This window comes from Protopterus annectens, chromosome 6.part0 (genome assembly GCF_019279795.1).
Source record: "Protopterus annectens isolate FY-2018-M chromosome 6.part0, PAN1.0, whole genome shotgun sequence".
Classification (NCBI taxonomy): domain Eukaryota; kingdom Metazoa; phylum Chordata; order Ceratodontiformes; family Protopteridae; genus Protopterus; species Protopterus annectens.
Window position 1 is genome coordinate 387,388,378 of NC_056737.1, and position 27,449 is coordinate 387,415,826.

General features: G+C 41.6%; 1 protein-coding gene across 7 annotated transcripts in view; it reads right to left on the reverse strand.

Moving 5' to 3' along the window:
- The window catches only part of RALGAPA1 (Ral GTPase activating protein catalytic subunit alpha 1), a 5,382,632-nt gene that overhangs the window by 1,067,125 nt on the left and 4,288,058 nt on the right, over positions 1-27,449 (reverse strand). For all 7 annotated transcript variants that reach the window (XM_044074134.1, XM_044074135.1, XM_044074129.1 and 4 more), the window contains one exon: positions 8,472-9,333. In XM_044074134.1, coding sequence (XP_043930069.1) covers positions 8,472-9,333 — 862 coding nt within the window. The remainder of the gene's footprint in view (positions 1-8,471; positions 9,334-27,449) is intronic.

Sequence of the window (27,449 nt, forward strand, 5' to 3'; positions counted from 1 at the left end):
GTGGATCTAATTAACCACACTGAAGCAGTGGAATACAAATGGACAGTGGAGATATCAAGTCCCATACACCTGGTCTTTGCTACAGCTTGAAAAGCCTATTTTACAAAGTAAAGGTTTGAATCATTAATTTTTTACATACAGAAATGTATCTGTATTTTCATAAGTTTTTTTTTCTATAACAGAAATTTGTTCTTTGAATAGACATGATTTTCTCATTAACCATATTCTGTGATGCAAATGGACATATGATTTTTACTTTTAAATAATGTGGGTGTTGTAGGGGATTTAAAATACACTTGAAAACACATTAGTGTGGTTTTGCAAAGTTTTGAATCAATATTTCATCATTTACTAGACCTTCCATTTGATGTTCAGTGCTATTTTACGGATACATATCCATCCTGACTTTCTGAAAATGGGGACAATCACAACAGCTTGTTAACTTATGCTGTCGCTATCCTTCCAAGCAGCCATGATAACATGTGTTAACTGTGACATCAACCAATGGCTACTGCATTCAGAATTTCTGGGCAGTCCTTATCCTCTCTTATAGTCTTCTAGCACTGACAGTGTTTAATTACCACAGTGATCACATTTATGGAAATTAATACAACCCTGACAGCTACTTCTAGCTCTGCCACCTCTGAGAAAGGCATGTCTAATGTACTTAGGGGCTCACTGAAGTGTTCACTCTACCATCTGATAATGTCTTAGTCAAGACAAACATTTTCTCCCCTGCTTGGAAGAACTTCACAATATCACCCCTCCTCCAAGCCATTAGAGTTTTTACCAGTACCCTCTCCAACACCATTTGAAAGTCATTCTCCATGACCTCTCCAAAAATGTTCCTCCCTTGGGCATTTTCTCTGGTAACTGTTGCAGCCACTGCCTTCCAAGTCTATTAGTAACAAAAAAAGAAATCCTGACATCCCCCTACATTAGAATTACATAACAGATCTCGAACTTGGTGGCTTCCCTCCCTGTCGCTGTCCACCACTATGGCTACTACCATGAAAAAGCATCAAACACCTTTTGGCCACAGCTTGTACTAAAATGTAACAATTTGCAGTATGTCCCAGTAAGATGAAACACCCATCTGTTAACAGTTCTTGTTGTATAAGCCACATGTACAATTCCACTCTTCGTGACTGAGTAAGGGAGTCAATTTACTGACTAAATTACATTGAAATGTTTAGTAAAATGTTTATTCCAGTACAGTCCCACCAATACTAAATGTTTATTTCAATTAAGAAATCAAAAAAAGTGCTTCATACAAACAGAAAACCAAGCAGATAACTGTGAGAGAGCTACAAAAGCAGACTGAAAAATATTTAGCATTTTAACATTCTAGTTTACTACTGAACAACACAAAGTAGTAGGAAAAAAAGGCGGACAAGGGTTTCCCCTCAGAGTCCAATAGAGATTCCAACTTACTGACTATTCATTACATCTGAAAAAAGAAGTTATGTTCTTACCATAACGTTCCATGTGAATTGTTCATCTCGCCTTTGTTCTTACACACACGGGTTCGGAGCTGATCCTCGGCTCCGAGTCGGCCACATCACCAGCTTCGCATCTTCGAGAAAGCTCGAGGCACAGTGCTATCCCATGATCCTCCGGTGTCAACCCTCAGATCTAGTTTGCTAACACTCGAAGAATCCTACTAGTTTCTGCGCCCTAGCACACAGGAAAGCTACTACACTGTCTAATACTTTATCATAAAGTAGAGGAGAAAAGAGGCCATACCTGAAGTACAGTAGGAAGCTCAAGAACACCCACATGTAGAGAAGACTGAACTGAGCTCAAGACATGCCCGTTCTCCTAGGCCACAGGATGGGGGATGGAGGGGGGTAATGTAAGAACAAAGGCGAGATGAACAATTCACATGGAACGTTATGGTAAGAACATAACTTCTTTATGTGAAATTGTTTGATCTCGCCGTTTGTTCTTACACACACGGGTAGCGTCCCTAGCTCCTTTATCCTGGGTGGCTCAAGGGAGAACATTTCTGAGAACAGTGGAACCAAACGTAGCCCTGTCTCTGGAGTTTTTATCTAATTTGTAGTGGGTGATAAAGGTATGTGGTTTCGCCCAGGTTGCCACCACACAAATGGTATCTAATGGTAAGCGAGCGGCATGGGCCAAGGAAGTAGCAACTGCCCTCGTAGAATGAGCTCTAGGATTAAAGGGGGGCTGCTGTTTAGATTCTGCATATACGAAATTTATACAATGCGATAGCCATTTGGATAAAGTAACTTTCGCTATCGCTTGTCCCTTTTTTTGGTCAGCATAAGATACAAATAGTTGGTCTAATTTTCTGTATTCCTTAGTCCTAAGTAAAATCTTAGCTGCCTGTGGACATCCAACTTGTGCAGCATGTATTCCAGCTTATTAGAGTGATTTTTAAAGAAGGTAGGTAGTTCAATGGATTGATTAATGTTTTGAACTGAACAAATCTTTGGAAGGAAGGATGGATTGGTGCGCAATGTAACTCTGTCTGGGTGAAAAATCATATATGGGGGCCGGACAGACAAAGCCTGCAACTTCGAAACTCTCCGAGCGGAAGTGATGGCAACCAGAAAGAGCGTCTTCCATGATAAAAATTTGAGAAGAGTTGTGGCGGCTGGTTCGAATGGGGGCAGCATGAGCCGTGATAACATCAGGTTAAGATTCCACGGGGCTACTGGATCACGAAAAGGAGGACGTAGGTGAAAGGTACCTTTCATAAAGGCTTTGCAAAGTCTGTGGGACATGAGAGAATTATCTCCTAGACCAGTATGAAAATTGGATATAGCCACCAGCTGTACTCTTATCGTGGAAGTGGAAGCTCCTTCCTGAAAGAGTGTGGAAAGAAACTCTAATATCTTGTGTACTGGAGCCCCTGATGGATCTATACCCTGTTGTGAGGCCCAGTATGCAAAACGCTTCCATTTGCTATTGTATAACTTCCTCGTGGATGGCTTATGGGAAGATAAAATGATCTGCTGAACTGCAGGGGACAGCAAGTTTGACCTGGCTAAGACGGGAAGCGGAGCAGCCAAGCTGTCAGTTTGAGGGACTTGAGAGATGTGTGAGGAACTCCCAACGAGTGCGTCAACAGGTCTGGCACTGGGTCCAGAATCCACGGTTCGTCCACCCGATGAGTTTGAAGAAAGGGAAACCAGATTTGTCGAGGCCAGAATGGGGCTATCAGAATTATGGTCCTTTCCAGACGTTTGGCTTTCTGCAAGAACTTGGGGATTAACAGGACAGGGGAAAAAGCGTAAAGGAGACCCGGGGGCCAATCGTGTACCAGTGCGTCCCTGGGGGCGCCCCCCGGAAGGGGTAGTACAGCAAAGTAGCTTCTGCATTTGGCATTCAATGAGGATGCAAATAGGTCGCAGCAAGGCTGGCCCCATCTGCGGAAAATCATTTCCGCTACTTGAGGTTTGAGGGACCACTCGTGGGGCAACAGGATGGCTCTGTTCAACCTGTCCGCAATCACGCTGGATGTCCCCAGGATGTGCGTTGCTATCAGAAAGCGTCTGGTGGACACAGCCCATTGCCAAATTCTGAGGGCCTCTCTGCACAATGGATAGGACCTGGTTCCCCCTTGTTTGTTTATGTACCAGACTACTGACATGTTGTCTGTCTGAACTGTCACCGTTCCCAGAGGCAAAGACTTGTGAAAGTGCTGCAACGCTAGAAACACTGCCCTCAGCTCTAGGACATTGATGTGCAGATTGTATTCCAAATTGGACCATTGACCTTGGATTGTTCTTCCCTGAAAAAGCCCCCCCACCCTATCAGGGAAGCATCCGTGGTCACAGTCGCTGTAGGACTGGGTAATACGAACGGTCAGCCTGTTACTAGATCCTGACTCTGCATCCACCAAAGGAGGTCTCGTTTGCAAGAGTCTGTGATTAGGATTTGGTGAGACAGTGGGAGCTGTCGGTACGACCACTGGGCGAAGAGCATCCACTGAAGAATCCTCATATGCATTCTGCCTAGGGGAACTACAATAAGGGCGGCTGCCATCATTCCTAGGACTCATAGGATTTGTCGTGCAGGGACTTTCCTGCTCTGAAGAAGGATAGTAATTTGAGTTCTGAGGGCTGATACCCTTAATGGGTGGAGATTGACTCGAGCCAGGGTAGTGTCCAAATCTGCCCCTATAAATGAGATACGCTGTGAGGGCGACAGTGCAGACTTTCCAAAATTGATTGTTATGCCTAGAGAGGAGCAAAGTTTGATGGTGTAAATCCCTGGCTTGCACAAGGCGATACTCGGTGGTGGCGGAGAGGAGACAGTCATCTAGGTAAGGAAACACCCGGAATCCCATCTGTCTCAAGTGAGACGCTACTACTGCCATGCATTTGGTGAACACCCTTGGGGCTGTGGTGAGACCAAGGGGCAGAGCACGAAACTGGTAGTGACTGGCTCTCAGCCAGAAGCGCAGATGATCTCTGCACGCTCTGGCCATCTTGATATGGTAGTACGTGTCCTTGAGATCTATAGAGCACATCCAGTCGCCCTCCTGTAGGAAAGGAAGTATCGATTGAAGCGTGACCATCTGGAACTTTGCCTTCTCCACGAAGGTGTTGAGCTTGCTGAGATCCAAAATCGGTCTCCAGTCCCCTGTTTTCTTCGGAACTAAAAAGAACCTTGAGTAAGTTCCGGATCCTATTTGGTCCGCCGGGACTGGTTGGATGACTCTGTTTTCGAGCAGCTTTTCTATCTCTACGACTGCCTGGTCTCGCAGACTGGGTGGAACATCTGGGAGCTTTTTGGGGGTGGGAGGGGTTTTTATAAAGGGAATATTATAGCCTCTGGTAACTATGCTTTTTACCCAGGAATCTGATGTGAGATTTAGCCAGGCCTCCGGGTATAAAGCTAAGTGACCCGCGACTGCCTCCAGAGTAGGACAGTCGAGCCTGCACTCAGGAGTGCTGGAATGGTTTCCCAGAGAAGGTCTCTCTGTCGCCCTGATTTTGCGGACCCCCTCTGCCGCCTGGGCGGCGTCTTCCATTTCTTGCCCCTCCTCTGCCTCTGGAGGGGGTATCACTCTGAGTGGGCTGAAAGGATCCCTGAGTCTTTCGGAACCACATTTTTCCGCCTCTATTCCCTTTGGGGTATGGTCTGGACGGGGTGGAAAAATGGACCCCTACGGCAGACAGGGTCTTCCCTTCTTGCTCGCACCTAGTGAGGGTCTCCTTTACTTTGGGGCCAAACAAGGAAGCACCATCAAAGGGGGCGTTTGTAAAGGAAGACTTGAAAGATTCCGCAAAGGAGCATAGGCGCAACCAGGATTGCCTCCTCAGAGCAATCGCTGAAGCTGCCGCCCTACTCGATCCTTCGGCTGCGTATGAAATAAGCCTCATGGACGAGTTCACTATGGAGTTGAGGGTATTAAGCTGTGCTGTCACTTTCTCGGAGACAGCAGCATCTGTGTTACCGTGGAGAGTATCTCCGAGTTTCTTAAGGAGATCTCACTGTAGACGCGTGAAATGCGTGAGGTAGACGAGCGATCTCATGGAGAACGTTGCAGAACTAAATACGCGCTTCCTGTACCTGTCCATCGTCCTAGAATCCTTATTAGGAGGATGGACAGAGGAGGATGATTCAGAAATTTCCTTTTTAGTGGCTGCCGCCACCACCATAGCATCCACGGGAACTCCTTTTGTAAGGTAACTCTTGTCTTGAGGGGCCGTGATGTATTTGTTAGGTCTACGGGGGACCGGTTCCACTGTATCAGGTGATTCCCAAGCTCTACGGGCTATAAGATCCATAAGCTCGTCAAACAGAGGGGTCACCCAGGAGGTAGAAGGTTGAGCCCCAAATGCCTTCAGCAGTACCGATTCGTCTGCAGAAGGGGTAAGGGATTGCCAGTCTCCCCTCTGTTTCAAGATTTCTAAAATGTCAGCAAAAGAGACATCTTCAGAGGGGGACTGTGGGGACCCTTCTGCTTCATCCAAATCAGTATCCGATGTTAGAGATTCCTGTGTATGTGCCTCCTCTTGCACAATCTTTTCCTCGGTAAATCCACAGAGAGGGCTTCTGGGGATGCCTCTGAGGAAGCAGGGCTTGCTGAGGCATTGGGTCTCGACGCTTAGCAGGGACCGAAAGTACAGAAGCAGAAACAGGCCCCTTTAGGGAAGGAGAAGAAGATGTCGATGATGTAAGTGTCTGTTCAGACAAGACCTTACTCATGATGTCGAAGGCACCGGTGCCCCGGTCCGAGGGCGGCTTCAGTTCCGAAGAAGCCGATAGCCTCCCAGGAACCGGAGCCACGGGCTCTGACCCTGAGGACAGAACCGAGCTGATCTGAGCCGAGGCCCCGAGGGGAAGAGTCGGAACTGACAGTTCGGTTCGACTGTCCCCCACAGAACCAAGGAAAGACCGTCTGCTCCGAGACCCCCCGGCTGGCTCAGAGGGTGTCGAGATTAAAGGTGTCGATAGCACAACTGGAGGCTTCGGCACCGAGGGCTCTACACTCATCGGCTCTTCGATTCCTGGCTCCAAGGACTCGAGAGGTCTCGGAGGAGGATTGGTCGAAGGGGTAGGAAGGGTCTCGAGTTTCGATACCAACTGGGATGAAACTTCGATGAGTTTGGATAGAGCCGAGTTCTCCATTAGCTACTGTACCACTCGGTCGACGTCGGAATCGGAAAGCGGCCCCAAAGAACGGGTCGAAGGGGCCGAAGCCGTCACCGTGCGAAGGATTGAAGGCAGTGGTAACTCCGATACCGGCTCCAACACGGTAGTCTCGATCAGAGACAAGGACTCGACGCCCGACCCCGAGGCCTTTGGAGCTGGCGTCCAAATCTGAAAAGAGGTGCCCGGAGCCGAGGACTTAGGCTCCGACACTCTTGAAGACTTCGACCCCTTCGAAGACTTGGACACTTGTTCGGTCTTGTCCAGGGCCTCTTGAAATTCGGGTTTAAGCAACCCTCTGTCAACCAACTTCCTGCGTCTTTCCAGCATGACCCTCCCACTGAAGGAATGACATATGGAGCAGTCTTCCTGCAAGTGGAAAGGGCCAAGACAGTAGACGCAGGAGGAATGGTTATCAGTAATGGACATCTTTTGTCCACACTGACATCTTTTGAAGCCTGATTTGGCTTTCTCAGACATTTTTAAACAGTAAAGAGAAATATATATATCTATATCTATATATATCTATATATATATCTATATCTATATATATATATATATATATATATATATATATATAAAAACACAGCACACATATATGGAAACACACAATATATATAAGTTTAAATATATATATCTATAATAATAATAGACAAACAGTATCTAACTATGTTATAAGAAAAAAGGGAAAAAAGTTAAGGCAAAACTACAATAAAATATAAAAGTTACTGTCAATCCTGACAGAAAAATCCAAGGCCTTAACTAAGTAAATACTACACTATTTTTTTATATCTAATAGAAAAAAGCACACTCTGTTAACTACACCTACACTACTATACTACTTGTAAAACTATTCTAATCACTAATTTAAACTACAAATTCAAGAAAGATGAAAAAGATGAAAAATATACTGGCCCGAGCGCCTCAGTGATGCGATCTGCTGCTAGCAGCAAACTAGATCTGAGGGTTGACACCGGAGGATCATGGGATAGCACTGTGCCTCGAGCTTTCTCGAAGATGCGAAGCTGGTGATGTGGCCGACTCAGAGCCGAGGATCGGCTCCGAACCCGTGTGTGTAAGAACAAACGGCGAGATCGAACAATTTCACATTACTGGTTAACAGGGTCAAGAGGCAGACATTCTAATGTATTTACAAACAAAAACAGAATGTAAGAGGTAAAGATTATGAAAAACAGCAAGGATTGTATAATAACGCATAAAATTGAGGAGGATAGTGGTTAGCAATACACAGCACTAGTTAATCGTAGAAAGCAAGGGTATGGGGCAAAATATCAGTAAAGATGGGAAAAGGAGTGCAAGCTTAAATTAAGTTTTGCACGGAAGTTAGCTGAGAAACTAAAGCCTAGAATAACCAATGTGAAAGAGAGAACACACAACAGAAAAAAATAAAACAATGAAATGGTATCACATGGTAAGGCTAAGAAAGAGTTAAATAAATTTTCAAAAGGCAAGGGCAGTTTGGGTTGAAGGAAGGAGACCTGACACCAAGCTGAAAGGTCACGGCAGGAAAAGAAAGGCTTGACCAGTACTTAAGTACACATGAAGCAAGGCTAAAAAAACACTGAAACATGAAGACAAAAGTCAGAGTAACTAGCATTAAACAGTGTGCATTTTTAATGACTCAGTTTGTCAAGAATAAAAAAGATGTTTTTCTACACATTTCTTTAACTTCTATGGGCCTTGTTACTTAAACCTCCTACCTACATGTCTACATTTACAGGCACACATTCCTGAAGGTTTACCTCTCTGGGTATGCACTGAGACTGTAAAGGATTGCCCCACACTAATCTTTTGATGCTTACATGATGCATACTTACCTTTTATCCCAAGAATTCATTCCCAGTATGTTTAGGAACAATCTTCCATAGTAGAAAGCTGACTGAGGATTTTGTGGCAATGGCTCCTCCTGTGACACAGCTCTCATATGAACATCGGAGAAATGTTTCTCCACAAATTCCTTCTCTTCTGCATTTTGTTTCAAGATTGCATTTATAACATCATTCTCCTGCTTTTCTGAAATGCAAACGGGGGGAGGGGCAGGAAGATTTAATGGGACACCTGCTTTCTGCAGACACTCTGGACTGGAGGTGCCCAAAAACTGTAACAATTCATCAAGAGCATCTTCATCATCATGAATTACATCCCAAGTTGGCACCACTTCCCTACATCTTCTCTTAGCTTGTGGTGCCATGCAATCTGTTAAGGTGCCATCACATTCAGTTCCTCTAGCAGGAGGGATGTCTCGTTTTTCCTCCTGATAGACAGCTGGAAGTACAAATGTCAGAGTCCTTGGATATTCACAGTAAGGTGGTCCATAAAGAATTGCAGAATCCCATGCATATTTGCCCGAAATGTCTCGCACTATTACTCTTACACTGAAACTGGTTGATGCTAGTCCAGCAGACATGCCTCCACCAGGGACATTGTCCTCTGCACAGATTTGCAAGCATGACACCAAGGTACTGTTGTTTAGCACAAAGAATTGAAGATTGGGACTTTCAAAAAGTTCAGGAGAGAGTTCAGTACTTTCTGTGTAAGGATTGTCATGGTTCTCACAAATCAGGCTGGTCAACATTGCTGGGTCACCATTCATTGGATAATGGAATAAGTGGTTTACCAAGTGAGTTATTACTGTGCGAGCAGCAATTGAGATTAAACCCTTCTGCATACGAGGCTTCACTGCAAAACAAAGATGACAGGTTATGCACTTTATCGAAATGGCCAAATGAGCACTGTAAAAAAGTAAAGATGCATTTATATGCTTTTTTTGACCAAAAATAAACATGTTAAGAAGTGAACTTAAAAAAAAAACTTTCTAATGAGATTAACTTCAGATATACCCTTACATTTCTGTTGCAAGAACCATACCTTCTTTTCAGCAATTACTTGTTGCTAATAGAACAGTGGATGGGCTTTGGTCTGCATCACTGTCCACATACTCAGATGAATGTGTATTGGGTAAGAAATATTTTGTCTTGGAATGGTGGAATGGGGAAAATATGAATGCTACTCAAATCCTCCTCTGGGATATGACTTAATGTTATGCAGCATAAGGCATTTCAGGTGAAAACAAAAGAAATAGTAGTGTAGGGGTGCTCTCAAGAATGGTGGTCTAATAACATTTCAGTACAAAGAAGCTCACTGCTGCTTACATCTTTATAAAGGAAAAGTAATTTTATCAACTGCCAAATGTAAGTTAACAAAGTACTTGCTATGAGCCCCTGTAGGTCCCTAACCAACAAAAGAAGTTATGTACTCACCATAATGTTTCATCTGTGCTGTCCATTTTCATTCTTCCTCAACGAATGGTTTCAGATCTGATCCTCGGATCTGACTTGACCACTTTCTAAAAATTTCAGGATCTGAATCTTGAGCTCCTCCCTTACCCACAATGCCAGTGACCACTACCATACCTCAGACTGACTTTGCTGCTGTGATATACATTATATTCATACAATAAAGTAACAATACTATGACAGGAAAGTTATAGCTGAAAGATCAGGAGCTCAAAAAGGAACTATGGTTCCTAAAAACACTTCAGTTAGGTCTCTCCCAAAGAGAAGGGAGGGGGAAGTTTGGGGGGGGGGGAGTTGAGTAAGAATGAAAATGGACGACACAGATGGAAAGTTGTGGTCAAGTATATAACTTCTTCATCTGATGTTGTCATTTTCATTTGTTCCTCAATGAATGGTAGAGTCCCCAGCTACAGTAACCTTTGGTGACCCTCATGGAAGGATATTCCAGAGCACTGTGGAACCAAAACCAGCTCTATTTCTGGAAATAAATGTCCAAATTGTAATGAGTGATAATAGTAAGAGTATTAGACCAAGTGGCAGCAGCACAAATATCATCATTACAGGCCCTAGCCAAAAAGGCTGCTGACACAGATATTGATCGGGTTGAATGTGGCTTGGGTTGTTTTGGTAAGGGCATAACTCTCAAGGAATAAACATAGGAAATACAATCTATAATCCATTTAGCCAGTGTAGTTTTTGAAACTAGTCTCCCCAATCTTTTAGCACTGAAGGAGACAAATAACCGGTCAGTTTTTCTAAATTCTTTGGTCCTGTGAAGGTAAAAAAGCAGTTGCCAGTTGCCTTTGTATATCAAGAAGATGAAGGGTGTATTCACCTTTGTTTTCAAAATTGGGGAAGCAAACTGATGACCTGATTGATATGGTTTAAGAGGCTATTTTTGGTAGGAACGAAAGATTTGTACGTAAAGTAACCCTGTCCTTGTGAAAAACTAAATGTGGTGGTTTGGAAGACAATGCTTGTAGTTCAGATACTCATCTTGCAGAAATTACAGCTACTAGAAACACAGTTTTCCAAGAAAGAAATTTGAGATCCACTTTAGCTGATGGTTTAAAGGGAGACAGTACTAAGGTTTGTAACACCATAGTGAGATTCCCAAGGTGGAATAGGGTCCTGTATTAAGAGGTCTAAGTAAGGACGTACCCTTAAAGGCTTTACGTATTTTTGATGACGGTAGAGAAGCATCATCACCGATGTGATTGTTAGAGATGGCTGCTAACTGGACTTTAATAGCAGAAAAACTCACTATACTCTGGAAAATACAGGCAAGGAAATCTAAAACAGCTGGAAGCAAAGCTGTAAAGGGGGTTAAATCTCTCTGATGAGCCCAAAGAAAGAACCTTTTCCATTTATTTTTGTAAACCTTCTTCACTGAAGGTTTATGAGAAGATACTAGGATTTTTTCAGACTGGGAAGTAAAGCCTGGAATGTCTAGCCATCACCGGAATTGGAGAAACCATGCAGTTAGCTTGAGGCCTGCAATATCTGGGTGAGCTTGCCCTGACAGGTGGGATAGGAGGGCTGGACTGGGATCCAGCATCCAAGGGGAACGTACTAAATGAGACCAAAGGAAGGGAAACCCATAACTGTTGAGGCCAGAAGGGAGCAAAGAGAACTGCGATTCAACCAAAGTGCTTTCTGCAGAAATTTGGGAATGATAGGCAGGGGTGGGTAAGCGTAACAGACTTGACCTAGAGCATCTCACAGTGACTGTCCCTGAAGAGGAAAAAGGAATAAGAACCTACTGTATTTGTAGTTAAGGAGGGATGCAAAAAGATCACAGCAAGGGTGATCCCATGTGTGGAAGATCAAGTTCGCCACTGACTGGTTGAGAGACCATTCATGAGGCATGAGGATGGTTCTGCTGAGTTTGTCCACTAGAATGTTGGGTTTCCCTGGTATGTGTCACCACTAGAAAGTGGTTGAATGAGATTACCCATTGTCACACACTCTCTGCTTCTCGACAAAGGGGGTAGAATTTGGTTCCCCTCTGTTTGTTGATATACCAGACAACTGACATGTTGTCCATTTATATTGCAATAGTCCCAAGATGGAGAAAGCTCTGAAAGGCCTGCAATGCTAGAAGCACCACTCTCATCTCTAGGACACTGATATGCAGATTAGCCTCTTGTAGTGATCACGTGCCTTGAATAGTCCATCCCCAGTAATGCCCCCCCATCCCAACTGGGAGGTGTCCGTGGTCAACATGGCACTGGGTGGAAGAAGGATAAATGGATGACCTTGATCAATCTCCTCAGACTGGGCCCACCAAAGAACAGAACTTCTGAATGCTTGAGACAGTTTTATCAGGTGATACTGGTGATACAAGGGATAATGATGAAATGACCATTGCAGCCAGAGTCTATTGGAGAATCTTCATGTGTAAGATGGCAGTGGGAATCAGATTTACAGTAGCAGCCATCAACCCTAATGCCTTCAGAATGAACCTTGCTTGGGGCGCTGGAATAGAAAGAATTTGTTTGATGGCCATTTTCAATGTAAGAATTCTGTTCTGAGGCAGAAAGGCTAGACACCTGACTGTGCCTAAACGAGCCTCTATGAAGTCTATTACTTGAACTGGTTGAAGAGGTTTGTGCATGTAGATGGTGATTCCCAGCGAGAGCGCTAGGTGAAGCAAATAATCTCTGGCTTTTACTAGTAGATGCCTGGTTGGTACGGTAAGGAGCCAGTCGTCTAAACAGAGAAACACTCTGAATCCAAGCAGTCTCAGGTAAGCTACTACCACTGCCATGCATTTGGTGAACACTCTGGGGGTTGTTGTGAGACCAAAGGGCTGGGCTCCGAATTGATAATGACTGGCTCCCAGCCGGAAGCACAAATTCCTTCAAGAGCATCTGTTCATTTTCATGTGATAGTAGGCCTCTTGGAAGATCAATTGAGCACATCCAGTCATCCTTCTGAAGAGGGGGCAGAATGGACTGAACTGTGACCATACAGATTTTAGAATTTTTTACAAAGTGGTTCAAATGGCTTAGATCCAAAACTGGTCTTAGGTCCCGTCTTTTTTTGGCACCAAAAAAACCCTGAGTAAATTCCGGATCTAGTTTGGCCTGGTGGGACCTCCTGGATGGCTCTTTTGTCTAGCAACATTACAGTTTCTTAACCTACTAGCTCCCTCTGACTGGGTGGAACATTGGGGAGATATTTCCTTGATTTTACTGGAATTTGTAAAAAGGGAATGAAATATCCTCTGGATATGATCCTTTGCACCCAAAGATCATTTGTGATGGCTAGCCAGACATTTTGGTGCAAGGTAAAGTGCCCCCCCCCCCAACCTCCTCCAGAGTTGGACAGCTGGGGAACCTTTCAGGAACACTGGAAGGCCCTCTCCAAGAAAGAATCTTGAGATCCTTGGTTCTGCAGACCCCCTTTGCTGTGTGAGCAACATCTACCATTGTAATTATTTCCTCCTCTGCTTCTGAGGGGAAAATTTTCCGCATGCCTCCTGGAAACGACCTTGAGACTTCTTGAACCACATTTTCTTACCACCATGTTGGTTCCTGGAAAATGGTCTCTGTGGGGTAGAAAATCAAATTCTAATTGCAGACACGGTCTTTCTGTCCTGTTCACTACAGGAAGGAGTCTATTTCACTGTTGGCCCAAACAAGGATGATCCTTCAAAGGGAGCATTGATGAATGATGCCTTGAAGGGTTCTGCGAAATTGCACATCCACATCCAAACATGTCTCCTTATGGTTATGCCTGAACCGGGTACCTTCTGCCGCATGTAAGATCAACCTCATGGATGTGTTTGTAACTGATTGCAGGGTGGCCACTAGCAAGGAAAAAGATTTCTGCTCCTCTGCAGACATGGACCCTGGGGTAGAATTAGAGTGTTTCTTTATTAGGTCCCTCTGTAATCTGATGAAATGTGCCGGGTAGTTCAGTGATTGCAGGGCATATGTCACTGATGCATAAACATGCTTCCCAAACCTGTTCAAAGCCCTAGACTCCCTTGTTAGGGGGATGGACAGAGGAGCTCTGTACTGCAAGCTCCTTTGTGGTGGCTGCCTCAACAACCACGGCATCTACAGGAATCCCTTTAGTCCAGTATTGTCTATCACCCTGAGGACTTCATATTTTATCAGAGTGTTTTAGAATAGGTTCCACAGAGTCTGGTTCCTTCCATGCCCTGTGGGAGACTAAATCTATAAGCTCATCCACAGGGGGTTAACCCAAGATGTAGATGGGCCAGACGTGAAGTCTTTCAAAAACACAGACTTCTCCTTGGAAGGGGTTTGGGAAGACCAACTACCCTTCTGATGAAAGATCTCCAAATGAGACATCTTCAGGTGGAGATGTAGGACCCTTCCCCTAATCAAAGTCCGTCTTCCATGAGGGATTTCTGTAGGGAATCCAAGTGCCTCTTCTTGCACATCTTCTTCAGAGGGACTTCCTCAGTGGGATTCTCCAGGAAGGTATCAGAAGAGTTGGGGAGCTCCCTCGATGGAACTGTTTGGAAGCATTTCTGGGCTAGCTGTCCCTGAGGCACAGAATGTGAAGGCTAAGGATCAGAGGAGTAGGGTATGGATACAAAGAAGTGACAGCTGACATTACTCTCAGTTGACAGAAGATCCTCTCCCACCACTTCAAAGACAGGGGGGCCAGGAGAGGCCAAAGATAATCCCACTGGAGCCAAGGCTCCCAAAGCAGACAATCCCCAACCCCACCCACTCTGAGGGAATGAGTTGAAGCCCAGCTATCAAGTTCTGAGGCTCCAAGAAGAAGTGACAGCTCCGAAAACTGTGGAGTCAAAGTCAGCCCCTCAGATCTGATGCCGATACTTCAGCTCCAAGAACCATTGTGCTCTGAAACTGTTGGAGCCAATCGGGTCAGGGAAGTAGTCGGAGTTGAGGTTGGAATAGCCTTGGGATCTGACATTTCAATTCCCAGAGCTTTTGGATCCATGGGCTCAGAAACAGGTGGTCAGATCAGAGAAAATGTAATTAGAGGTAGAAAAGCAGGTTTGGTGGCTCACAGATCAAGTGGGAGACGGAGCTGGCAAAACCCCCATCTGGATCTGTGCTCTGAGGAATTTCCTCATCATCCTGTCCACCTCCACTTCGGAAAGACTATGGGAAGATCTAACTGAAGTGGATGTGGAATGTGGCCTTAAGGACTTTTTCAGAGTCTCCTGCAAGAAGGGGTACCTCAGTCTTGGCGACACCAGTTCCAGACAGAGCCTGAGAGCATGGAGCCAAGGAGATGGAGCCATAGGCTGTTTTAGATTCAAAGGGATCTGAAATTTTAGGAACCTTTTTAGGATGTTCTACAGTAGATGTATGTGGAAGAGTCCAGGTAGGAGAGCACTTGCGGAACTCCCTGGGCTCCTTAGATTTCTGAGAGGGGGTTTAAGCCTCTGAAGAAATATCTGAGGAAGAAGCCAAAGCAGGAAGGGGGCCTTTCAGAATGAGCTAGCTCCTCCTATCACTGATTGCTCTTGCATTGAAGGCCGCAAAAACAGCACAAGAAATATCCAGATGCACTGGGCCTAAACAATAAACACACTTCCTATGGGTATCAGAATTGGGGATCTTATGCTCACAAAAAGTGCACTGCTTAAAACCAGTAGATTTATCAGCCATACTGGAAAAGGGACAAAGGTCTACCAAAAGAGAAGAACTTTTTTTTTTACATCAACGAGGAGAAAGAGTTGTAAGAAAGGAAACGATGTCTACCAATAATGGTAGTTATAAAAATATACTTGCAGGTACAAAATGGAAAGGGAAGGAAGAAATAACAGACTACCAATGGTGGTATAAAAAAGAAAATTACCAAAAAATTCGGTAGAGCAGTAAGTTAAGTGAATTAGAGTATTAGATACTAAAAGGTAGAAAAGGATATAATAAGTCAAAAATTAGCTTTTCACTCACACACCCCAAAGGAGCTTGAAAATGTGCAATCCCAGCCATCTTGAAAAGCGGCAAATGAGATTGGAGGTATGGTAGTGGTCAGAGGCATTACGGGTTAGAAAGGACCTCGAGATTCAGATCCTGGAATCTTTAGTAAGTGGCCAAGTGGGATTGGATCCAAATCCATTTGTTGAGGAATGAATGAAAATGACATCATCAGATCACGTTTTCTGTAAGTCATAGTTCTACATGAAATAAGTACATGCTAATAATACAGAAGAGGGATAAACTGGATGGCAAAGTGTAGCGATGCTTAACAGGTGCAAAGGAAGGAAGATGCAATGAAAAACTATGAGTGACACAAAGATGATGTGTGATAACTAGTGACTAACAGTTTAACCATAAGGAAAATAAAACTTGCAATTAATTAAAAACACACCAACTCCAAGACTTCAAATGCAATTAACATGAAACTTTGCTTTATTAACTAGTAATTAAAAAAAAAAACATAGTGAGCTTAACTTTACCAAGATTGCAAGACACATGACTGCTATTGTCACTAACAGCCCTATCACTCTGGGGCACAAAAGAAAAAAACATTAGAATTTAGAAACAAACATTTTCTTTTAAGCATCAGCAAACTACTAGGTTTAGCAAAGTAATGGCCTACTATATATAACATGATGACATTAGAGCTGATTAAATGACTAAAATTACTAGTGATTGCTAACCTAACTCCTACAATGTGTCAATGCTTTAATAAAAATGCATATGATACAGTAACTGAGATGTACTTTTTGGAGGCTTTCTTCACTGAAAAATATCTCTCAGTAAAAGATATTTAGCATGAACTGGTTCAATTTCTGTTAGTGCCCAGGATGCAACTTCAGCTCTTAGTTATCATAGTGTTAAGGTCTGCAGCCTGGGCTCCTCTGTAAAATAATATGGTTACACCTAATAGCAGCATTATTAAACTGTATAACTTTTGGTGATATCAGTATTTTTTTTATTATTATTTACTAAAATTAATATGCCTCTCTGTTCTGTAATTAATTTTCTTAATCAGAACCTATATAATCATGATTAATGAAAGAATTAAATAATTTCTTGTATCTCTGGATTCTGACTTCTTTTCAAATGGATATAATAAAAACACAGTTGGTTAATAGTCTGAGTTAGCCTCTTAGGCATTTCTGTCCTGCTTAAGAGTTAACATTTATCACAGCACCAGATGGCTATCTGGACATATACTTCATCACAAAGGTCTAAAAAAGTAATTTTGAAAAAGTAAAAGTGAAGTACAGATTAAATAAAGCAAAGTGTAACAGTATAAAGCATGATGCAGTGACAAGAATATATTTAAAATTATTCTAATAAAAAAGGTAATGGTATTAACCAGCAGAGTTTTGCTTCAGGAGGACATTAATGAAGCACTTAATTTAATAGCCACTTTAGGAGCGTGATTAAGGATTACACATTTGGTCACTTAGTTATGCTGCAAACCAGTAACACTTCAGAAAATGAGAAGGCTTAAAGACAAGCTACCATATAAAATAGTGGTGTGTCCACTGCCTATGTATTACACACAAATGTGGGCAATGAAAGCAGAACAGCTGAAGAGGCTTGAGGTGATGGACACGAAGTAGCTATGAAGTGTACTAGGATGCACTCTACAAGGCAGACAAAATATGAGAACAACAAGGCTGAAGCCAAAGTAATCCCAATTGCAGAGAAGGTCAAAAACAACAGATTGTGGTAGGTGGTTACATGTGCAGGAAAACAAGAAAAGTTGGTAAAGCACAGGAAGAAAGAGGGGGAAGATTAAGACAACCAGCCAAGAGATGGACGGATAGCAAAACAGATGACCTGAGAGAGCTGACCATAACTGCTGAAGAAGGTAAGAGGGTAGCTCTTAATCGTAAATATTGCTATGTAAAACTGGAAAATAGTGGAAAAATGGAGCTCATGATGATGCTGATGATAATGACCATTAAAAAGTACCAAGCTGCTCTGTGACAAGGATACTATAAGACAAACTACAGTCACGAAGGACAAATACCACGTTATTGTTTCAAAACCTAAGCTTCTCAGTCAGTAGGTCTTTAGACTACCAGGAGGTCCTCATTAAAGCATTTTTCAAAACAATTCCTTGCAGACTTTGTCTCCTCTAAAAAATGTAACACAACAGTTATTCATATGACATTAATATGAATGTCACCCTCCTTCTTTGTCTCTTTTCCACTACAAGTCTAGGAAGAACTCTGATAAAGAGGAACCAACAGAATAAACCAGAAGGTATTGAACGGCAAACGCAGAAAGAGTAATTTCCTACTACTTATATCTCTGTGGACAGTGTCCACTGTATAATATCTAATGGATCCTCCTCTGCAAATTGGAGAATTTATTAGGGCTAAAAAGTTGATTAGCAGGAGGGAAAATATGTTCCAGAATGTCAGAATATTGTGAAGAGAATCTTATTTATCAGCTGCACCAGAGATAAATGCATCAAAATTTCTGGGCATCATCATAGATAATCAGTTGAAATTCAACAACCAGGTATCTCACACATGGTTAAAAAACATGCTTAAAAACTAGGTATATATTATACAAAGTAAAAACCTACCTCACTGACATAGCCAGAAGACACACAGCCTAATAGCCTATACCTTCCTACTGCCTTCTCCCCTCTACGCAGCCCCAATCTTCACAAAACCTAGTCTTGCAAATGTCCAATTTTGAACAATGCTATAATAAAATAACCAAATTCACAGTAAACTAGAACAACAGACCACACCACTAACTAGCCTTCAGAATTAAACTGGTTAGAAATACCCCATCACATAGCAAATTCTCAGATAACTAAAATACACAAATATCTCTATAAACCAGAAAATTGCCCAGTCCTTAACAACTTAATGCACTACTTTCAAACAGAATTTTATGCTCTACAGAAAAATCAATAATCACTACAGCCAAATCATCTAATCCTGCAATTGCTACTCTACTTTCAGATATTGCAGCTGAACTATGGAACCACATCCCACCACCAATGAAAATTCAGACGCATTTAAAACGCAACTAAAACTTCATCTAGCAAATCAGTGGTTCTGCTCCAGTACATCTCCAGGATAAAGGCCACTATTATCTTCAGCTTGCTTTATATTCAACCCATTTCTCTTTATTCAGAATCCAATACCCCACAACCAGACTTCACAAACACAATTAGTTTTACTAGTATCTCCCAGCTATATATACACACACCTTTATATCTCTACTTTAACTTTATTACAGCCATGTGTGTATATATATATATATATATATATATATATATATATATATATAAAACTGTCTCTGAACCTACTTTACACCTCACCTCTTAAATACAATGGTAACATTTTCTGCCCTAGCTAGTTCATTCCCTTACTTTCTTTGAATTTCTAAGCACTAATCACATGATATATTATCTAAGAAATACAATAATATACATCTTTAAATGCATCATTATTCAACATCTGTTAATGCACAAGTAAACTTTATAACGTAATAGTTGCCTCTACTTTCAAAAGAATTTAATCTATGTGACCAAAAATATACCACAAGCAGCCAAAGGTCGATCTTGCACATATAAAATCAGCAAAAAAAATAATCAAGGTGACCACCACGGCTAAAAACATCTACGTTTAATACAATAAATATATCAATGCAGTGTTTATATCAATAAATGTTTTGCTGATGATTGTAAATATGTAATATGATATCCAGTGTTTATAAATATGATTGTTCACAGGAAACTTGCATTGACTGTATCATCTACAGGTAACAGTTATGCAGTTCAGCCTGTTTTGTTCTTTGTATATCACCTGTAGTCTGACATTATCATGTAATTGCCTTGAAATGTCACATTTACAGCTTTAACATACTCTGTATATTGTTGTACTGTTTTATGTGGAGCTTTTCTACCCGAGCCACTGCTGAAAAAGGACATGTGTCCAGTCAGACTTTCCCAGTAAACAAATGTAAAATAAAATAAATAATAAAATAAAAACAAATAGATAAAAACATAAAACTGAGGCACAAAAAAGGGATAAGCACTTTCACACAAAATGTGCTTCTTCAGATCTGTTCCAGTAAAGAAATCATCCAATTTAAGTATCCAACAACCAATAATAGGGTAGTCAAATCAATGAACTCTAATAAGAAAACATGTCAGCTTTCAAATCAGGTTTAAAGGTACAACCCCATTTAAGCCGGGGTTTTTATCAGCCTGTAATTTGGCAATCCATTTAATTTCTGCCACTTCAGTACAATTCACAATGTCCCCACCCCTCACACTTTTTCAAGAACTTCCAACACAATAAAAATAAAAGAATGCCCTGGATTATTAAAAATATGCTTGTACAAGGCATTAGAAACCTTCCCATTCCTGATATCACTCATGCTGCAAAGTATGATCTTTCAAAGACCTATTAGTTTTACCTATGTAATAACTATTGCGTGCTTTACAGCTAGCAAGTAAACCAAATTTTTGGTTTTACAATAAGCATAAATTCTCAAACTATATACAGTATGTGTTGTAGGATGTATAAATAAATCTGAGGTGGAGATCATATTACAGGCTTTGCAGATTCTACAGGGAAAAGTACCAACCATATTGGATGGACATTTCTTCTTTGTCCTAGGTCAATAACAAATCTATTGCTTTAAATATGGATTATTCTTAAACTCAAAATGGGGTCTCTCACTGGCAATGCTCTTGATATTGTCATCTGACAACAGCATGGGCCAATTTCTCCTAACAATATCACAAACCTTACCATAATCCCTACTATAGGTCAATATTAATCTAGTAGGAGAAGTGCCATTAGTAACTTTATTACATGGCACACAGTAGGCCTATTTATTGATTTAAAAGTTTTTTGAAAATAAGGTTGACATTTCATAGACGACTGAAATGTTTTTTCAAAATATGGTTGACATTTCATAGACCTCAGCCTACTGAACTCAGAGCGGGTTCTCTCTATTTCCTTGGGGTGGTAACCCCTATTCAAAAATTCTTTACCCAAATTCACTGTGGCTTCCATGAACTCATCATCACTGGTAAGCAGTGTGGACATCCTAAGGAATTGTCCCTTGAGAACAGTTATACACATGGGATGCATGCATACTAGTTCTAGGCAGTAAAGTGTTTTTCCTAAAACTCTTCCTATACAATGAGGTATCCACTTTCCCACCCTTGTTAAAAGACAAGCGGACATCAAGAAAATCTATACATTGCTTAGAATGATTCACAGTAAATTTAAAATAAAAAGTACTTTCAAGATGCGCAACAAAGTCACGGACCATCCCACAGCGTAAAAACATCATCAGCAAGGCACTTATAAATATTTTACATACTTAAAAAATCTGTTACTTATGCCATTCATCATCATCACATATTCTGCCTCCCAACTAGCCATCACTAAATTGGCATAACTATTGGCACATAAAGTGCCCATAGCTACACCTAACCTTTGCAAGTAATAAACATCATTAAAAGTAAAGACATTATTGGTAAGGAAAAGTTCTAACAAAATACAAATAAGATTAATCTGTTCATTGTCATAATCACTAGTGATCATTAAAAAGGCCCTGATGGACTCAATACCAAGATCATTCGGAATAATGGTAAATTAAGTACACACATCTAATGCAACAAAACACATCATTAGTCCTTTCCAGAGTATCAAAACAATGACGAAGTGCTCAGAGAAAATGCTCTGCATCCTTAAGAACTGAGGGAGCCTTCTCAAAGACAGGCTTCAGCTTAGTTTCTACATAGAATGACAGGGGGTCAGTCAGCCATCTACATCTTGAGACAATGGGTCGCAACGGAGGGTCAAATAATTGTTTATGAATTTTTGGGAGGCCATTATCGGAATCAATGGCTCCATTATAGTCAAACAGTCAAAAACCTCTTTGGTAAGTACCCTTGTCATAAACAAACCATACAAACAGTCATGCACCTATTTAGTCATCCTACTGGCAACTATTTTAGTAATTCTGAAATAAGTACATTCATCATTAAGCATTGTATCCATTTTCCGAATGTACATATCTGCATCAAAAACCACATCTCTTTGCAGGAGAAGACCCTCACTTATATCTCATACAGCTGTTGTTGGGAAGATCAGAGAGAATGCTTCCTCCATTTGCCCTCAGTTTTTCCCTCCATTGTTATAAAAAGTAAGAGCAATGGAAACTGGCAGTTCAAAAAGAAAAACAGTTCTCAATCTTCTTCCACTGGGTGGGGGGAAGACTATGGGAAAGTGAACTGTTGGTTGAAATGGCCTAGCCAACACAGCTTACATTCCACTGCAGTAAATTATTCAGGAGCTTCTAACTTCATGGACTAGTCCTGTACAACACAGCAGTCCAAGGAAACAAGTGTTCAACCTGACTGGTCTTGCAGGACAGCTCTAATGAAACCTGCTAATACTGGGCATTCAGTTTGGCGAAGGCACACATGTGACTCAAACAGCAGTCTCACAAATGTATTTCACAGTGATGTTGGGCCAGGGGCTAGAGTTGAGCAGCCAAAGGCCAAATCGCCTAACTTGGGGGGGGGGGGGGGATAGTGGTACTCTGACAGAGGCTGTAAAACAGTATTAGTTGTCACACACTAGTGTATGCAAATTGGAAGGCAGAAGTCAATGCATTGTAGGTGGAAGCACCCATGGGCAAACGCTTATATCATTGTATTCCCATTACTTCAGGAAAGTATAGCACACACAAAAAAATCCCAACAGTTAGGATCAGATTGCAGAGTTGGGATGCCTTAGTCTCCTCTCCCATCTCCTGAAGATGGCTAAATGCTTGGTCTTCTTGCAAGCCTTGTTTAGCAGGTCAGGAGGTCGTGGAAGGTGATGATCACCTGTAGATAATCATCCTGGTTAAGACACCCAAAAAATTATAAACTTATTTCACAAGGATGCCTTTAAAGCAAGCAACTGCATCTTTAGCTAAATGTGGCACGTCATAAGCAAAAAAAGATTAAAGTTTTGAATGTACAATGATTTTGTCACAAAGTCTGTACCCAGCATGAATGATGCCACAGGTATTATGACTGTTTGGCCTATAAAACTTTGTCTGGTTGCTAGGGACTCTTCTTCCTTCCATCAGGCATGACACATGCTACTCTCTCCAGTTACCATAACAATGCTTAGTTAGGATAAAAAACATATAGAGGAGAAGAAGAACAAGAGTCTCCCAGACCACACACAGCAATGTTGGGTATGGAAAAAGGGTAACGCTACAGCAGACAGACCTTCTTTTTACAGAACTAGCCTTATTCCCAGTATATGATTTTTTATCTGATAAAAGGCTCATCTTCTGTAGCCAAGAGCAGTCTGTGCACTTGCTAATCTTGCTGGGCGGCCATCTTCATGGGAACATACCATATACAGCAAGAAACACCTGGACCTGAAAATAACATCCAGCTTGTAGTGCAAAACAAAGGTGTTCAGGGAAACCCACTCTGAAGCTACACAAATGTCATCAAGGCAGGGATTTCTGAAGAAGTCAGTACAACTAGCTTACAGGTCAAGGAGAATGAGCCCTGGGATTTACAGGTGACTGATTTTCATATTTGAAATGGCAAAATTCAATGCAGCTAGGAAGCAAAGTAAGAAAGGTGAACTTGTAAACATTCCTATTCTGTTTGGACTTGGCAATGGAAAAACAGTTGGTCATCTCTGTGCAAACATTTGCCCAAACAGAATCTGCCTTGAGGGAAGCAAGAACAGGAGAGTTAATTCCAGACTATAAATTAGTTCTAACACTCAAGTATATCTTAAATGAAGAATAAACCAGTCCTGTATCAAGTTTCATAAATTCAGACAGAAACAAAGAAACAGATGCCTAAAAAGGGATATAAGCCTCTGCTGGATGCCTATATTTAAAAAAATGATCCACTTATCTAAATCATTTTCTGAATGGAAGCCCTCTGAAAAGAGAAAATTAGGTTAACTATTTGGTTTGAGAAAGAAGGATTATTGGTCAGCAATGAAACTGGAAAGCCATGTGTGTCACCTTTAAAGAACAAGAATATGGTATGGGTTTGCCAGATTAGTGAGACAGAAGTATACTGAAAGGCTTCAGGAGAAGGTGTTTCTCCAGCAGAAATGGATGAAGCAGGAAGACCGTATCTGTCTGCATCAGAAAAAGACAATGAAAACAACTCTGTACTTGAGAAGTCTAACTTTTCAAAATAAACACTTCATCAGAAGATATGGGGTAGGGTACACATGGGAAAGAAAAAGGCCTTCTACTGAGCACATTATCCCTGGTCTCATCTCTCCCACAGTAGGAATTAGTGAAAAGAAGTTAGGACGCTCATGATTCAAAGGAAATAAAAAGGGTTTACACTGACTTGAAGATTCTACTAGTTACCAAGAAGGACCAAGGGGCCATTCATTAGGTTCCAAAAGGCAGCAGTTCAGTCTACCTGCTAAAGTGTAGGAATCTCCAGGAATATGATTAGCAACTACAAACTGATAATTAATGTAGTGAGACTTGATAGTCCACTGCCAGAATTCTATGGGTTCTCTCCAAGAGTAGCTAAAAAAGAGAGCCCCCCCCCCCATACTTGCTGACATATTAGAAAATAGATATGTCCATTTAGTGGACATCTATTACACCCTGAGGCAGAAGTCTTGGAAAGCCAGTAATACTAGAATATCATCTTTCATCCTGAAAACATTTATAAAGAGGTGGAAGTCAACCTACAAACTCCTCAGTTTGCACTGGAAGAAGACGGACTATAAGATTCAATGTGATACCTGGGAACTGCACCCCCTGGACGGATGAGAACATGTTGGAAGATGAAGCAAGGTGATAGTTATCTAGACTGGTGAAGATCCTGGCACCCTGCAACCTCTGCTAACTACTATTACTACTGACATACTATTGGTGAATGCCCTGGAGGAAGCAACAAGACTGCAGGGTGGAGTCTTGAACTGGCAGTGACCATTTCTACAAAGACATCTTTGCAATTCTGATGTGAAGGCAGATCAGATGTCTTGGATATCCAACCAGCATACTAAGTTCCATCTGACCAACAAGAATACAGTCCATCTTGACACTTCAAAATTTTCATTAGGGACAAATAAATTCAGGTCACAGAGATTCAGTACAAGTCTAAAGGTTTTGGTGTTGTAGGCACGTAAAATAATCAAGAATATTACGCTAAGCTTTTTGTGCCTAGCAGGATCCAAAGGATGCCTCTTTTCAAGAGGGTTACCATCTCCTGCCTGGTATCTTGTTTCTGATGGACTTGGATCACAGCTCTCAACCTCTTGGCACAAAAAAAACTGGTCAAAGCCAAAAAATAGGGACAAATTTTAAATACTTCTCTTATAAAGTTAGAAAGTTTGCTAGAATAAAAGGTCTTGTGTTACTATGCACTTTCTGAAGAATATAAAGTCTGAAACTCAGATGCCTGTCATCATTTAGTGAATTCAGTCCTCACTAATTTGCTACAAAAATCCAGAAAACCACAGATGTTATGAGGCACAGACAAAAAATATGAGTATAAAATCTGGACATTCTGCAAAAACCTACACAGTTGAGAGGTATGAGTTGGGTATCTAGCAAGAGTAAGAAGGGTTGGAGAAGAGCAACAACAGGGACTGAACACTCTTTAGAAATTCTCTCCATGGCCCACCTTCTCATTGGTTGTGTTCTTTCAAACTGACAACTGCATAGTAAAGTGCCTTCTCAATGCCCCAAGAATGGGACAAAAGAACTAGGTCTAAAGGCAGCAGCTATTTGTCAATGGGGTAACCATAGCCTCAAGGAAATTCCCAAGGAGCCCCACCTTTAGGTTTGTGAACCTGTTGAAGTTAAATTGAGGAGACTGCCTCTATCCAGCACCTGCCTATTGCTGTTGATGTGTGGTCCACAAGAACCATAACTGAGGTTGAACCCTGTATATTCTGCTGAAAGAATGTTGTCTAGGGTGGCATCTGACTTAAACAGGGTAAGAATGTTTCCCTATTGCTGTACATTTTCAAGATGTGGGTGAATCTCTTTAACAAGCAGTGAGCTGATAATGGGGAGTCAAGAAAGGTCACCTTAGTGTCTATGGTAAAATTAGTTAAGTGAAGTCTGCCAGCATAATGCAGTGGTTGATCTTGCAACCCCAGCAGTCCCACCAGCCTCACTCTACAGCACAAGGATCATGAAGTTACTCATAAATGGGTGGCATGGAGACCTGAATTTTTAACTTTTCTTCCTGTGACTCCATCAGGTAACACCTTCAATGTGTGATGCATTTTATTAGCAAAATACCTCTACAGATATAAAGCACTTAAGGTAAATCAGCATGTGGAAGATAAAATGCACTTCCCAAACCTATCCACTACAATGGTCTCCTTTTCTGACGAACGGGCAGCTGGCTCTGAGAAGCCAAACTTTTTTTTTAAGGCCAATGCAGAGAGAGATTGAGAGAATACTATCTAGTTTAGGAGTCTCTGCTCTAAATAGATGATGATGTCTACTTTCTTAGGTATCAGGGCCACCATGGCAAGGTTTTCCCACTTTAATTTCACCAAGTCTTTTGGATTTCTAATACCATGACAGAAACAGACCCTATTCCTAAGTCACAGTATGATTAAAGTTCACAAAATTAGCATTGTTTCAGTCTCTGATGTTAGCCAAATGCACGCTTTGCAGCATCCACAATATACCCAGAAATGACTCCTCCTGCAATTCATACAGAGTTACATGTATTGGTCTGCAATTCATACACAGTTACATGTATTGGTAGCATATCTAAATAAGGCTGTAAATTCTTTTTGTATGAGACCCATTGCTCCTGCTACTACTGGAACTACCTGGGCATCCTTCTTCACATTGCTCGTGTTTCTGCCTGCAAATCTTGATATTTTATGACTTTGTGTCACTGTACATAAGACACTGCAATTGTTAGATGCAGCAGTTTCAATGATCAATGCTTCTTGTATCTTTTTTTTCATGGACTACTACATCTAGTATTCTTCCATTTATTTTTTTGAATTGTTGGTAATGGGTGATCCCATGTGATTAACATTTCAGCATTCTCTATAATGTTTTGTGATTCAAGTTTCCAACGCTTTTTAGCTACTTCTATATTGTAGTGTTTGCACAAACTCCAATGCAACAGTGTCCCGGTCCCCTGTCATGAGAAAGAACATCATACCTAGCAACAAGGTGGGTGACTGCCTCTCTCTCTCTCTTTTTTTTTTTTTTTTTTTTTACAGAGCCCATATGTTCAACGGAATTTGTAAACTATTACGTAGTCCACTGTCCTGTGCTGTCATTATTAACCTTTCATACTTTAGTTTCAACTCATCTATCCAAATCCTTGTGCCAAATTCTGATTGACACTTTGTTTTCCCATGCAACCTTGCTGGTATTCTTTGAGATGCACACTAATGGAGAAATCAACCAGGAGGACTGTGCGGTGAACTTACATGCTTTCTGCAGTCTTTATTTTGAAGACCACAGTGGGTCACAGCTAGCCAACTGTTACTTTACTGTATCTCTGTTGGAGTTAACAAATTTTTCTTCAGGGCAGGAAATAAGGTAGGCC